The sequence below is a fragment of the Dermacentor andersoni genome, chromosome 4 (genome assembly GCF_023375885.2).
Source record: "Dermacentor andersoni chromosome 4, qqDerAnde1_hic_scaffold, whole genome shotgun sequence".
NCBI lineage: Eukaryota > Metazoa > Arthropoda > Arachnida > Ixodida > Ixodidae > Dermacentor > Dermacentor andersoni.
The window spans coordinates 191,569,151-191,583,444 of NC_092817.1; the positions used below are offsets into that span (position 1 = coordinate 191,569,151).

Below are 14,294 nucleotides of genomic sequence, written 5' to 3' on the forward strand. Positions count from 1 at the left end.
CGCATCGACAAAGGGGCGCGTCTTCGCTCTGAAGAAAACAAAAAGTTCGCTCGTCGAAACGTTGACCCAGGGCTGAGATTTCGTTTGCACGCCCAATATTGAGCACTTCGAGGTGTCTGTGTTCCTGCGAACTCTGTGAACACTTGGCTCTTTTTGTGTACTCCGCGAAAGCAACGTTTAGAGAAATGCTGCGTTGACAAAAAGAAAGTCGCTTCGTTTTAATGAGGACTGCCCTTGCTGAAAAAAAAAAAAAAAAATAGCAACACCGTGCGCTGAGGAAATAAAGAAAGAAATAGAAGACAGAATGTCGAGAGCCTTGAAAAGAAGCCCTGGCCGGCCATCACTCCTCGGACTCCGTGTCACTGCTCTTGCCTCCCGATGGCCTGCGAGGAAGCAGAAAACGCGCAGGCGAGTTTTGCGAGTGACCGGCAAGCACGTCTGCGAAGGAAGCCGACCAGTGATGCTCCACCTAGGGAACTTTTCGCTTCATGTGCGCGCGTAGGCAGTGTGCGGAGGAAGCGGTGTCCTGGTTGGTCGAAAGCTGTGCGATGGGTAAATTGCGAACTCTCACGTGAATACAAGAAACTGTAAATTTTTCACAACCGCGAGAAAAATGAAGGAAAGCAATGTTAGAGCGAACAAATTTGCCATCACCACGTCTGACTCGCAAATTCCATGTCGCTGATGCAGTTCACTAACTCACATTCGGTATGATCGATGCTACACGGCGAAACATCAGTGTCATTCCTAATTGAGAGCAGTGGTGAGTAGCTGCTATACAGCAATAGTTCAAATACGTGTTAACATTTGGCAAGCTCTCATCAATGTCGGTTTTAATTTATTATGACAGACGCAGCTTAAACGACGTTGTAGCATGCGGCCGTACAACTACGAGCTTATTCACCTATCGAAAAGGCACTGGGCTCAACGCCAGTAGCGCTAGTCAAAGACGATAGCTACAGTTTTGCTTTCAGAATCAAGAACTGACAGTGGAGTGAAAAGCGTCCACCTCGCATACCTTTTTTTTTGTTGTTAGTTCGGAAGCCTTACATACATCCTTCCTTCAACATAATGCAATGTAAACGTTTCTCATCGGTGAGCATAAGTACCGACAGCCGACGGATTTGTTTTACTGCCCGGTTAAACAACTTTATATCCCCTCATGAAAACCCGAAGTTGGCTTTTAAAGGGAAACTTTAACATCAGGAGCTCATATGTAAATACGTGCAATCAAGACGTCGTTCGGGTCGGCAGTCACCGCATCGAATTCTATGAGCTTTGTTGCATTTAAGAAAGTTCTTGCAACTGTGGAGCATATTTTTTATTAAGGTCGTTTCCTTTTTCACTCTAACTAAACAATAAAAAAAGCATATCACAATTTTGTAAGCCGCGCTTTTTGGGGCGACACCGAAAGCGGAGAAAATTTGTGTATTGTACTCCTCTCTGAAATATACCACTAATTTGGGAGTACGACTTTTCCCCAAACCAGTGTAGACATTCTAACAAACTCACGTAACCTCAAAACTCGTATCGAATTCATCCGCCTTAGATGCTTATGTGCCGTTTCTTTGTTTTCTTAGTGCAGAGCTACGTATTTGTACACAGTGTGCTTCACGTTTTCAGGTACTAAATTTCGGAAATTTTCGTAAAACATTTCAGGCTCTAACTCAAAATTGTGCTCGACAGAAGACACATTAGAGTTACTGCTTGGGTGTCTCTAATTCCACCAATGGATTCGGGCCAACCACTGAATATCATAAGTTTCCCACGAATGTATATCCAGACAGTTGGAAATCGTAGCTCACCTACTCATGCAGACTTATGTCCAGGATCTTTTAGAACATATGTACGTCAGCAAGGCTATGTTTTATTTCTCGCATGGCTGCATGTCAGCCCTCTGCCCTTATATCCTGTATTGGTGATATGCTTCAACATCAAATTATGGGGCTAACTGCGTCCCAAATAATCGTTCTGCTTGCTCCGCTATGCTGTTCGTACGGATGACAAAAAAGAACAAGAAAGACAGACACACATGTGCGCAAACTTTCAACTGTTTATCATTCGCTGGCGCACGTCAAATATATATACGAAGGACGTCCTTCGTATATATGATATTAAATGGATGTGTTCAAGCACAAATTTAAACCTGTCTTCTTCTGCTGCATGCCACACCTAGCCACTTGGCGACCACTATTTGCCACAGACAGACAGTTGACAGGATGTTACTAGGAAGTCGTTAGGAGGTATAAAGGTGGTTAATAAATAGTCGCTGCACAGTTTTTAGGAAGCAAATAAAAATTTTATTCAGAGATAATCAAAGCTTATTTTTGCAATATATAATTGCAAAAGTAATTACCTCTGAATAAAATTTTTATGTACTTCATAAAAACTGTGAAGCGACTATTTATTAACCACCTTTATACCTCCTAACGACTTCCTAGTAACATCCTGTCAACTATCTGTCTGTGGCGAATAGTCGACAGGATGTTACTAGCAAGTCGTTAGGATGTATAAAGGTGGTCAATAAATAGTCGCTTCACAGTTGACACTTTCTACCGACAAAAGATAATAAGGAGTCGGTAGGAATTCTATCGACATTTTATATCTATACTTTCAATTCAATATCGGTGGCCAATAGTCGGTAGGAGGTTACTAGGAAGTTGTTACGGTGTCTAAAGACGGTTTATAGAATGTCGATAGGTTCTAGTAACATTTGTCTAAAGACGGTTTATAAAATGTTACTAAAATTTTTTGTAAGGGCTACGACTGTAAATAAAAAGAAAACGAGATGAAAGACTGAAAAGGAGCCAATGTACGCACATCTGATTTGACAATGACAAGTATGGCTTGATCTAACATCCACCTATGGATTTAAAAGCTGATTCTCCCAGTGCCACAGAAGATGTGCTAACGTGGTAATGTGCTAACTCTTCCAAAATTCCACGTGCTTTCTTAGATCTGCATCTAGCGAACGCCTTGGTTTCTTTGAAGATAGGCTTGCAGCCGCATCGTGCGCTATGCGTCGCCAAATGTCCTGGTGACTAGCATTTTTGTGGCATGCTTGTGTTCTCTTAACCTAATATTTATACATCTGCCTGTCTGGCCTATGTACGATTTTCCACACGTGAAAGGTATCTCGTACACAAGGTTGTCGACACAATCCAAAAACCTGTTTTCTTTTGCGTGCTTTATTTAGCATTTTTTCAGATTTTGTTTCGTTATTTACATTTTTACATAAGCCTTTCAACTTTAAAGGAGCTGAAGAAACCACTTTGGCGCCGTGCCATTCGCCAATCTTTATGAGGCCATGTGAAATGTTATGCATATATGGTATGACAGTTACATTCTTATCCTCGCCGCCCTTTGCAGCTATTTTCTTTTTGTTATTTTCAAAACTTTTTCGGAGATGGACGTTATGAGTGTTACAGGATAACCACTGTCCTTAAGCTTCGAGACTTGTCGCTGCATACTATCGTTGATGCTGTGGTCACGTGATTTTTTGATGGCTAGGTTAATGCTCGAGTTCACAATTGCTCTTTTTATTAACTTAGAATGCCCTGAATCGTAAGGCAGTCCTCGATTCCTTCCTCGCCCGCCGCTCCGTACAGAGTGGACACAACCGCGGCGTCTACTACGGCATTGGCCACGCGAATCGCGGACGCCGTGGTAGACGCCTTCGGCGGACGCCGTAGGGACGCGCTGCCGGCGCTCGTGTGCCTTGAAATTAGCTGTCTGCGACGTGGCTCAAGCATGGCTAAAGTGCGCGCCCGCGCGGGCCCCATCTTCAAAGCGATCTGCGACGCTTGCAGAGCGCGCGTAGTGCCGGTAGCTTCGTATGCGCTGTGCTTTCGACGTTTTGTACACGTTGAAGCGACAGATGCACGGAGATCAATAGGCTCGCAGCTGCAGCTGCGATTCCTAACTCTAGCGTTTTCACAGACAGTTTCCGCTGCCATCCAGCGACGTGTGCATGTTTACCTGTGCGGGCGGGACACCGTGCTGGTTAATTTAGTTAAAACACGTTGACGGGCTAGTTCGTTTAATTCTCTGAAAAAAAGGGTAAGCGCGATTGAACAAGGACGTAGAAAGAAACAGACACACCACGACAGCACTGTCTCTGTGTGTGTCGGTTTCTTTCTACGTCCTCGCTGAGTCGCGTTTACATATTCTATCGTTGTTAATTTAGTTAGTAAGCGAATGTTTGCAAGTTTATACAGCCGATAAAAGTACTATCCTTACTTCAGAGAGCTACCTACTAATTTGCTATCGCAATCGGTTCTTCGCCTTTCGGGCGAAACTGCGACTTTTTTTTTCCTCATCACTACCATTGGAGCACATCGGCCATGCACTGCGGCCTATCATACTATAGCGCATGCGTTGTCAACGTCTTCCTTCCTTGCTCGTCCGCTGGCACTAAAGATGTCTTGCAAGTCAGAGTACCAACATGCCCAATATACAGCAGGGTCATTCCACGCAAAACGTCACAGACCCCAAAGGTGACCATCACCGATTCTCTCGAAAAAAATTGGTGCTTTTGTGAATGAGATTCCATCGAAGTATTTCTCCCGAGAAAAAAAAAAAATCGGTCACGTAATCGCCCTTTGAAGTTTTTGCGAAGAGACAAACGATGGTTGCATGTAAAGTTATCTATTTAATGGAGTGTGAAACTAGCTACAATAACAAATCTTATTTTAGAATATTCTACTAGCGTAGTTCTTTCTTGTGAGGTGATAGGTGAACAAATTTGTCTTTTCCACCTTTTATCGGCTCAGTAAAAAAGCAAAAAGCTGTGCGTGCTTTTTTTTATAAACATGGGTATGTTTCAGCCGCAATAATGTTTTATATATTTTTTCGTGTTATGGTAGTTTATGCTAAACGTAACCTTCCCCTATTAAATCAAATACTTTTGCAGAAGATTACTTGCAAGTTCGGCAAAAAAAAGTCACTTTTTGACGATGTTCAGACCTAAGTACTAACGCCCTCCAAATAAAGACATGCGAGGTAGACAAAAATTGGAGGAAGCTTAAGCTTCGCCTTCAAGAGTGGAACGCGATAGCGTTATCGCACCCCGTTCGCACCGCCCACTCATTCGCTCGGCATGCTCTTGAGTCACACAAAGACGAAACGTGTGCCTGAGCAAGCGGAACGAACCAAAGAACTCGGTGTCTCGGAGGGAGAAACGATCTATGCGAGCCAAACGTCGTGATCGGCACGGACAGCCGGGCCGCGACGCGCCATGAAGGCGGACGCGATCATGGGGCTGACGCCTCGATGGGATCGTCCTCTATCTCGCTTGGGAGCACCACGCAGACGCACGACTCCTCGCCAGCAGCACGGCACACATCGCAGGGGACGCTTTCCCACCAGACGCGCTACAGCGCAGCGATCACGTCAGAGGCGTCCCGCATCGGACGCTGCACCTAGGAATCGCGCTGTGAGCGGAAAGAGGAGCCGCGTCGCCTAAACACGAGGGTTCGAGTGACACACGCTGGGAGTTGGAAGGGAAGAGAGCGAGAATACTTATTAAACGCAGCGGTCCCCGCACGGCCCCAATGCGCTCAAACGAGACGAAGGGGAGAAGCGGGCGAGTGGCACGCCACCTGTCGGGGCAGCGCCGTACATTGCGAGGAGGGGGTCTTCTGTGTTTGCCGCAAGATGGTTCTGCGTGTGCGCCAAGCGCAGAAGAAATGTAGCGGAAACGTACTTCGCTACTCGTTTAACTGCGAATTCCGTAATTTACATGCTCATCATTACCGATATACACCGCAGTATAACTTTCTACGGCACGTTTCTAAGGCAACACCGCATTCACTAGAGGTGCTTTTGTGCCGCTTTGAACCACCGAATTCATGGCTGAGTGGTAGCGTCTCCGTCTCACACTTCGGAAACCCTGCTTCGATTCCTATCCAGTCCATCTTGCAAGTTGTTTTTATTTATGAATTGCCTTCCGGGATTTTTTCGCTCACGGCCAACGCCGCCGACATTTCTGTGACACGAGCTCCTTAACGCTATCGCGTTAAAATCACACCAACGTTCCAGCGTTTGATCAAGAAACTTTAATTCGAGGAGGTTTGGTTCCCGGCGAGAAAGGAGTTTCCCGACGATTACGTGGTACTCCCTAATCCAAATTAGAGCGCAACAGTATACGTGTTTTCATTTCGTGATATCTTGACCGGCGTGGACAATTTGTCTCGTGCGGCACACTGCAAACGGAACGAAGTGCCTTGCTGATCGAGATCGCGAGATGCAGCGCGTGGGTGACGCGTGGGCGCGGTTCGCAGCCGCCGCCATGCAGCGCTTTCTTTCCATACAGACGACGCGCGCTACCATGGCGCCATATCGTAGCCATTATCGCCGCACAGCCCGTCTTGCACGGCACTACGCTTTTCTTCTCACGCTTTCGTTCCACCAACGACGAAACCGGCCCTTAGTTGCGTGGAAATTGCGCCACCAGTGCCAGCGGCGACAACAGCCAAGGAAGCGTCACATCGAGCCTTATTAGTAGCCGCTCGCTATCCCCCCCTTCCAGGAGCAGTGATCCTCGTCACACACGCTGGTACCGCGGGCTGACCTCAGCAGCCGACGCCGCGGACGAGCGTAGCCCTCCCCACTTCACGCCACCCTGCCCCCCTCCCCCCTCGGTAGCACAGACGACATCGCCCACGTGGCTGCGGATGCCTTCGTCGCCGGCAACTCTGCGCATGCGCAGGCCATTTCCGTTCCTCCACTTTCCGCCTCATGCTTTCACCGTAGCCTCCTTCTCCACTTCCCTCCTCGCGCTCTCTTTCATTTCCCGCTGCGCTCCGCGTTCGCTTTCACCATTCGCTGTGCTCGTTGGCTCGGTTAAGGCATAACAACCTCGAAGCACGCCGACGCTCGACGCAGGAACGGGCACCTAAGAGCTGCGGTCTAAAACATTTTTGAAGTCCACAACCAATGTCACCTGTATGTATTTCCGAACTTTGTCTTCACTGCAGAACATGTATGCGCCGCCGGCAATTTTTTTGGCCCGCACATGCACTGTGGCGGTATGCCAAGCGAACGCGTGCTGTATCACTTGACATTGCCATTGTCACTTATTTAATTAGGTCTGAACATTGTCAAAAAGTCAATTTTTTTTCCAAATTCAGGAGTAACTTTCTAGAAAAGCACTTGATTTCATAGTGACAGGTTATCTTTAGCATAAATTATACGAAGAGGCTAAGTTGAAGAGAAATGTTGTGGCTGGATTGTGAACGATGCTCATGGAAATAATTCTGAAAACGCACAATTCTTCGCTATTTTACTGAACCAAATAAACGCAGAAAATTCATGCGCGTTCACTTATGACGTCACATGAAAGAACCACGGCAGTAGAATATTCCAACATGAGATTTGTCATTGTACTTAGTTTTACGCCTCGATCAATAAAGAATTTACCTCCAAGAACTTTTGTTGTTTAGCGCAACTTTCAACGCGCTTACATAATTTTTTTTTACCGAGAATACTTTGGTGAAGCCTCAGTCACACAATCACTAACTATAGCCCAAAATTTTCCAAGAGAACCGGCAAACGTCACTTTTGGGGTATGTGATGTGTCGCTTGGAGTAACCCGGCAGTGCTGTCAGACCAGTTGTCCGACTTCACTCCACCATCCATGTGCCGTGCTCCGTAGACTTCGCGCGGTTGTTTGTCTATCCTGCACCATTCCTGTTAATTGGCGGCGAGGAGTTACGGAGTCGCCATCTATCGGAAGCGCCTCGCTGGCGTAGTATGAGGGATCAGGCGGCGCGCTCCTCATAGGTTTTGCTGTCAGCGCTCACTGAAAACAGCACGCGTGAGCTCTCCCGGACATTTCTGTAAGTACCTTCGAAACTAGAGAAGTCTTTTACTGTCTAAATAATAATACTGGGCAAACTGAAAGCACACAATACGTATAGTGAATGCCACAGCGCGCGGTCGCCGCGATGGAGTCTCCCGAACCGGCTTCTTGCATGAAAGGTAGGTAAACGCTGTGAGCAAACTATGTTAAATATGTTCTTATAGTGTTTGTATAACTAAATGGAGCGTAATAGAACGAAGCCTCAATGCAGCGATCGCGCAGATTCGTAGCGACCGACTGCGCGTCTGCATGCTTGTCCGCGCACTGTTCGCTTTTGCCGCGTGCGCGTTTTCGCACCGTGCCATGTGCTTTAGGCCGCAGAATATGAGCATTTGACAGTGTACAAGCAACCATTGTTGCGTGGGCGCTATCAGAGCTGTTCAAAAATAACTTCATTGTAGAGACTTTGACGCCTACGGGGACTGTGATGTGCCGTCGCGACGATTCAATCTTTTTTTTTTCTTCTAAATTCTTTGACCTTTCAATATTATTTCTCGAGTTGCGTCGTACTGTATGTTTATCGGTGTTCCCAGCGTGCAATTTCCCGCTGCTCCTTTTTTGTAATCCAGTTCATTAATTCATAACACAAACATGACCATATGCCATGCTTTTTTTTAACTGTGCTTCTTACCGCTGCCTTTCCCCTCCACTGAACTTGCCAGTATCTATAGCATCGACAGTTCGTAGACCAAACCGTCATGACATTAGTCGGGCAGCGGACTCGGGCGAGCGTCTCAGTGCGCGTTTTCAGAACGTCGCAGACAGGGCGCCGTAGGAGAAATCTTCCTCGCGTCTGTGCTTGCTGCATATCCCAGTTGTAGCCGATGACTGTTTGCCGATTTTTTGTTTCGCGAGCCAAGCTTCATGCAGCTTCTTGTCCTGCGGCTACGTGTGAATAAGGCTGACACCGGCCTCCGTTACGTGTGTCCGGCCCTGCGGCACCGAGCAGTAGCCTACCATGTTGCGCGCCTTCAAAGGCAGCCACTACCTATTGTAATGCTTTGAAGTGTTGTAAAGGAGATACTCGAATCGGGAAAATTTCGCCACTAAATGTGGACCGCAGCGTACGAGGGAATTTAAACTCGTTTTCAGCTCGCTTCGGCGCTCCCGAAGCAGCCGACGCGGCCGCTATGTCCACGTGATCCCTCCTAGCACGTCACGCCGACGGTGGCGCCAGCTTTTCCAGTGGTGGAGCTCGCGGCCAATATTTCCCCTTCCCATCCACGGTAGGACGGGCAACATCATGTAAGTGATGCTAAGGGAGTGAGCTTCCCTGCTCCACTAATGTATCGCACGAGCGGACGTAATAAACATATAAAGGTGAAAGTAACTGAAGGATATAAGTAGTAGAGAATATTTAAGAGCGAAAGGCCAAACTATACACGTGCGCTTGCCGGCACGCTAAAGCTCGCGCTCGCGTGCCTACGCATGTCCAGGTGATGCGAGACAGATCGTAGCGTCGAAGCGTGACAGATATCTGCTCCGGACAAATATCGGCGCTCCGGCTGCCTCGCTAAAATACGAAACTATGTCTATCAGAGAGGCCCGTTAAGCACTAACGCTTCCCTTTAACTTCCTGCTCCCTTGCAAAACTCTATCTTTAAAATAATGTGATGGGCTTTGCTAGGCAAGCCGGAAGTTTGCAAGCACAGCGCAACTATTTCCGTGGTTTCGTTGCTGAAATCCTCGAGACCGATCAAAATATGCAACTGACAGAAAAGACCCTTTGGGCTTCGACAAAACACCATGGATACGACACCACAAACGAGGAACGCGAGCACAGCACGAAGCCAAGAGTTTCCATTGAATCCTTGCTGATGAGAATCGAACCATCGTTCTTTGAGCCGCAGGCGGAGCAACTGCGAGCGCAGAGGCTGAAGCCTTTGTAGGACAAGGCGCGTACAAGCTGTTTCTCCCGACCGTCGGCCCCTTTGGGAATCACTCGGACTAGAGCTCATCTATGGTGTCCTCCGCCTATTACGAGTGCCCGCCTTGAGGTGCTCATTTCGGTACGTCAAGACGAAGAGCGTACCGAAAGCCTAGTGCTTATGCGCGGACTTAGTACGCCAAATGACACACCTTCCTTAGTACGCCACACCTTCGCCACCAGGCGTTCGGGTCACCGTGAGCCAAGTTTTAGAATAAAATTACCAGAGACAACTCGCGCGGCGATCGTTTAGCTACCGTGGGAGAGATGGTCAGCTAGTACAGTCGACCTTGCGTTATTTCTACTCCGGTTCATTCGATTCCGAACTAAGGTCCCGGCCGGCACCCACGCATTTCTGCGGGTCCCAACTTTCGTCATTTCGATCCCAGATTGGCTTCGCTGGATGATTCGAACTTCACCAATCAGCTCGCACGCCATCCGACCGCCATCCGACCCGATTAGCGACGCCTTTAGTGGCAGCGCCTGTCTCGGCGAAGCTTAGGGGAGAGTGAACGCGTTGAACACACGTCATGTGCCATCGATAACAACCATTTCCGGCCTGCCCTAGGAAGATTTTCAAGCGTTGGCGTAGCCAGGAGGTGGGGCAGGCGAGGTCAAACGGGGGCTAGTGGCGGTCCGAAGGGGGGGGCATTGTCATGGGGGCGATCCCCTCTCCCATGCACAGAACATTACGACCCACTAATCGCGCGCCTCTATCTCATTCCGGATCGTGTTAACCATAACCAGATAAAGATTGGATAAGCACGTGCATAAAACTTGGGGGCATTGTTGCCTTCCACCAGGCCTTCGTGTCGTCGAAGAGCTCATTTCTGATACTTGACTGCATCGTTGACCACGCTGCGCGGAAGAAAAGCATTCCGAAAGTATTGCGACTTGCTTGTCTAGGAAACGCATAATAAGCACCTCCCCCCCCCCCATTGTTTTTTTCCTTTTTCTTTCCTTTGTCTCTGACTTTCGCGATGTTAATAAGCCTGAGAATAGCTTGCCGTTAGGCTAGTTTGTACACGCTGTTTAGAATGAAAACATGGTAAAAAACGGGGCAAGAAAGAAAGACCTACAGAATGATGATTTGCGCACGGCAAATTATATCAAGGACCGGGGTGATGGGGGCAAGATTATAAGAAACCGCCACAACGAACAGGTGGGAGGGCAGGTAGTTCAACGGCCTCGAAGTCCACGCAGAAACAGAAATGGGAATGTTAGGGGTCACTGCGCCGTTCAACAACCCGGTGAATGTTGAAGAATGCGAGAGTGACTAACGAGAAAAACATTTAAGGGGAGTGGGATGATGGATACGAGGGGGGGGGGACGCACATAAAAGGCGTCAAGAACAAAGTTGGCAGAATGTGGATAATTATGGATATAGAGAAAGTGTCTCGTCACTGCCCGATTGCTCAGCACCAGACGGCCATGGCCAGTCGCCTAGCTAAGGCGAACCTACGCCATCATAACATTCTGCTCGCTGCGGAGAGCCCATCCTAACTAAAGGTCTTGGTAATTTGCAGAAAAGACGAGTGTCAGCAGCCAAAACTCCTTCAAATCTCTCGGAGCTACTGGCCCTTATTTTACTGCAAACTATGGATGCCATAATTTTCACAAAGGCTTCTAAACAGGAAGCAGCCCTGCTTCGGACTGTCTGCCTCATCGATTCCCGAGCGTGATCACATAACAATAAGCGTCGCGTGATGACTGCAATACCATGATTGCAAGTTACTTCCAAACATCTCTTCAAACAAATCGGACAGATGGTCGCCGGAAGTGAGTGAAACTTGCATTAAACTATCGAAGTTCTAGCGCAAAGCTTCGTTCCTGTATTTTAAGATCTAGAATAATATAGCATGCCCACAACGGCGAAAGCGCGATTGAGTGATGGCGAGTTGTAAAATAGTGCCTGTCCTCGTCCCTACGTAACCGTGGCCATACCACTCACTAAATGACTTGGCTACAAAACAACGGTTATCTCCACTGTTACTTGGGCCGCAACAAGTCTGGCCTGCACACCAGAAGACACATGATAGTGTGCTGCCTTGGTTTTGTTTGGCCCCATCTTTGGTGCTGTTCATTTTCTCAAGCCATTGACATGCATTATATAGATGCATCAATTCGTAAACGAAATTTTAGTCTTTTTTTAAAAGCATCATATTTAGAAATAGCTTAAGGATGATCGCATATTTGATGTGAAGTGGCTGCACACCTTTAATGAAAAACTTCTGTCAGAAGTTAAGCAAAGTGTTGTTTCGGCAATGCAAAAACGCGCATCCTCGTTGTTAATGTATACTTGTCCGGAGAGTGTTTTCTCTCTCCCTCTCTCTCTATATATATATATATATAGAGACAGAGAGAGAGGGAGAGAGAGAAATGGTGATTGTCTGCGGAGAACACTCCCCTCTCCCCGAAATAAATTTCTGGTTACGCCACTGTTTTCTGTTTACGGTATTCGTTCAATTGCAACGCACACTTTTTTTTCCAGGAAGATTGGGTCGAAAATCGCCTGTGCGGTGCAATCGGATACAAAACCATAAACGCCTTCGCGGCGTTTTTATGGTTTACTACATAGCGCAGATGTATTATTACGCCAAAGTTGACTCATACAACTGTGCAGCGAAGCTGACTTTAGGAAACCGGTCGTCATTGTGCAGCGCCTATCTGAGCCGTGCCCATTTTTCTTGCTAAAAATCGGGTTCGCGATGAATGTCTGCTTTGTTTAGGAACCACAAGGTCATCAACGTTAGTTTTATATTTCAGACAGATAAAAATTGGCCACGCGTTTTATTCGGATGTGTGTTAAGAGATTCATAGGCGTATTAGCTCAAGTGACAAGCTAGAAAAACTGGCTCAATAAAGAAATCATTCAGGTTATATTGCGCTTAGTTTTGCACTGACGATTTTAAGTGAAGGTCAGGACATGTACAACTAAGCGCAGTGTAACCATGAACGTTCACCAATTAGCCCCCTTCATTGCTTCAATAAAGAGAAAACTTTAGCTCAGCCCCAACTCCGATGCAGCATGTAAAATGCAGAAATGCTTTTTGTGAGACAACCGCTTGACCAGTTTCAGTGAAATTTGCTGCACTTGAGAGAGAGGGTTACATTCTGGTGACTGTGGGAAGCAGAATGTTGACTTAGAACATGATATTCCAAAACCCCATGAGAGCGATTTTGTTGAGCGACGGCAACGAGCGACGACGAGCGACGAAACGGGCCGGCCGTCACGCGAACATATCGCTCGTTCTTGTTGTTCGATCGCTCGGTTCTGGAAATTTAGAATTTGTTTAAATAAGAAAATAAACAATTAAATAAATTCGTCGCTCGGAAGTGACGAGGATGTACATGTACTGCCGACTATCGCACGGAACAAGCAAACAACTAAACGTTGATACGTGCAAGGATAGGAACCTACTGCAAGACCTTCAGAAATTTTTTATGCTGCTCTTTACAGTAAAACACATAAACTCAAATTAATAAAGCATGTGTCACGCCACTTTCTACGTGTATCTGCTGCCCTCATGCCGGCAACAACGGGAAGACGTCGCTCAAAGTCTTCGCCCGCATGGGGTACGACTTGTCGGCGACCAGCGAACACGACAACCATCTCCATCGCGTCGCTGTCGCGCGCAAGATTACTTGTATGGGGTTTAGCTTTTATACTTCACGAAAGTTGTCAAAAATCGGTAAGTTAAAGAAAGACAGAAGCATGAAGTTTACAAATTCTAACTCTGCATCAAAAATAAGTATCAGTTCTATAAGCAGCATCTGTTAGATTATCTAAAGCGGACAAAATTGATACATCAATATACAGCTTCCGTGAAATTGTTACAATATGTGCTTACAAGGGTATTCCGCTGACAGATTAGTTGCGTTTCAGAGGGTTGTATATTACATAAATATTTTATGCTATTAGAAGTATTATATTAGGCACATAGTTTTCGAAATTGTGATAGTTTTTCATTACCGAGTTACGCAGTACATTGTAAACTTATTGAAAACTTATTTTTTATGAAATGTTGCGAATTTGAACAATTCTTATAAAAAATAAACAACCTACATCAAAACTTCGCTTTCTACCACTACTACAAAGATATGTATACCAGCGGGTGAGAAAAATGAAAAGAGGTGTGGTAGAGAAACAGAAAAGTACAGAAAAGATAAGAGCACCGAGATAGAGCATTTCATTTTCCTTATATGCTGGAACGTGTCTATTTAAAAATCAACTAGCCTAACTTACTTCCTTAAACGATAGTCACTCATTTTTATTTTTTCTATTAAATGTAATAAACTTCATCTAATTGGTAAGCTTAACAATACCTTTAGCTAAGGCTTTCTGTAAGTTACATTGGAAAACAAAGTGAAGAAAATAAAACAGTTCAAGTTCTAATTTCTTTTAGGAAAATAAGCTTTGTTCCCATAAAAGTAAAGAGAAACCATCGATGATGATTTCCAATGTAAGAAATATTCCAAAGAAACAAACGAGGAGCGAGCATACAG

At 46.3% G+C, this 14,294-nt stretch overlaps 1 protein-coding gene across 4 annotated transcripts in view; it reads right to left on the bottom strand.

Moving 5' to 3' along the window:
- Positions 1 to 230: 230 nt before the first annotated feature.
- LOC126530447 (alpha-crystallin B chain) overlaps positions 231 to 14,294 on the bottom strand; it is a 66,541-nt gene continuing 52,477 nt past the window's right edge. For 3 of the 4 annotated variants that reach the window (XM_050177727.3, XM_055070603.2, XM_050177728.3), the window contains exon 5: positions 231 to 383. In XM_050177727.3, coding sequence (XP_050033684.1) covers positions 341 to 383 — 43 coding nt within the window. In that variant the 3' untranslated portion in view covers positions 231 to 340. The remainder of the gene's footprint in view (positions 384 to 14,294) is intronic. The other variant, XM_050177729.3, reaches the window with a different exon arrangement.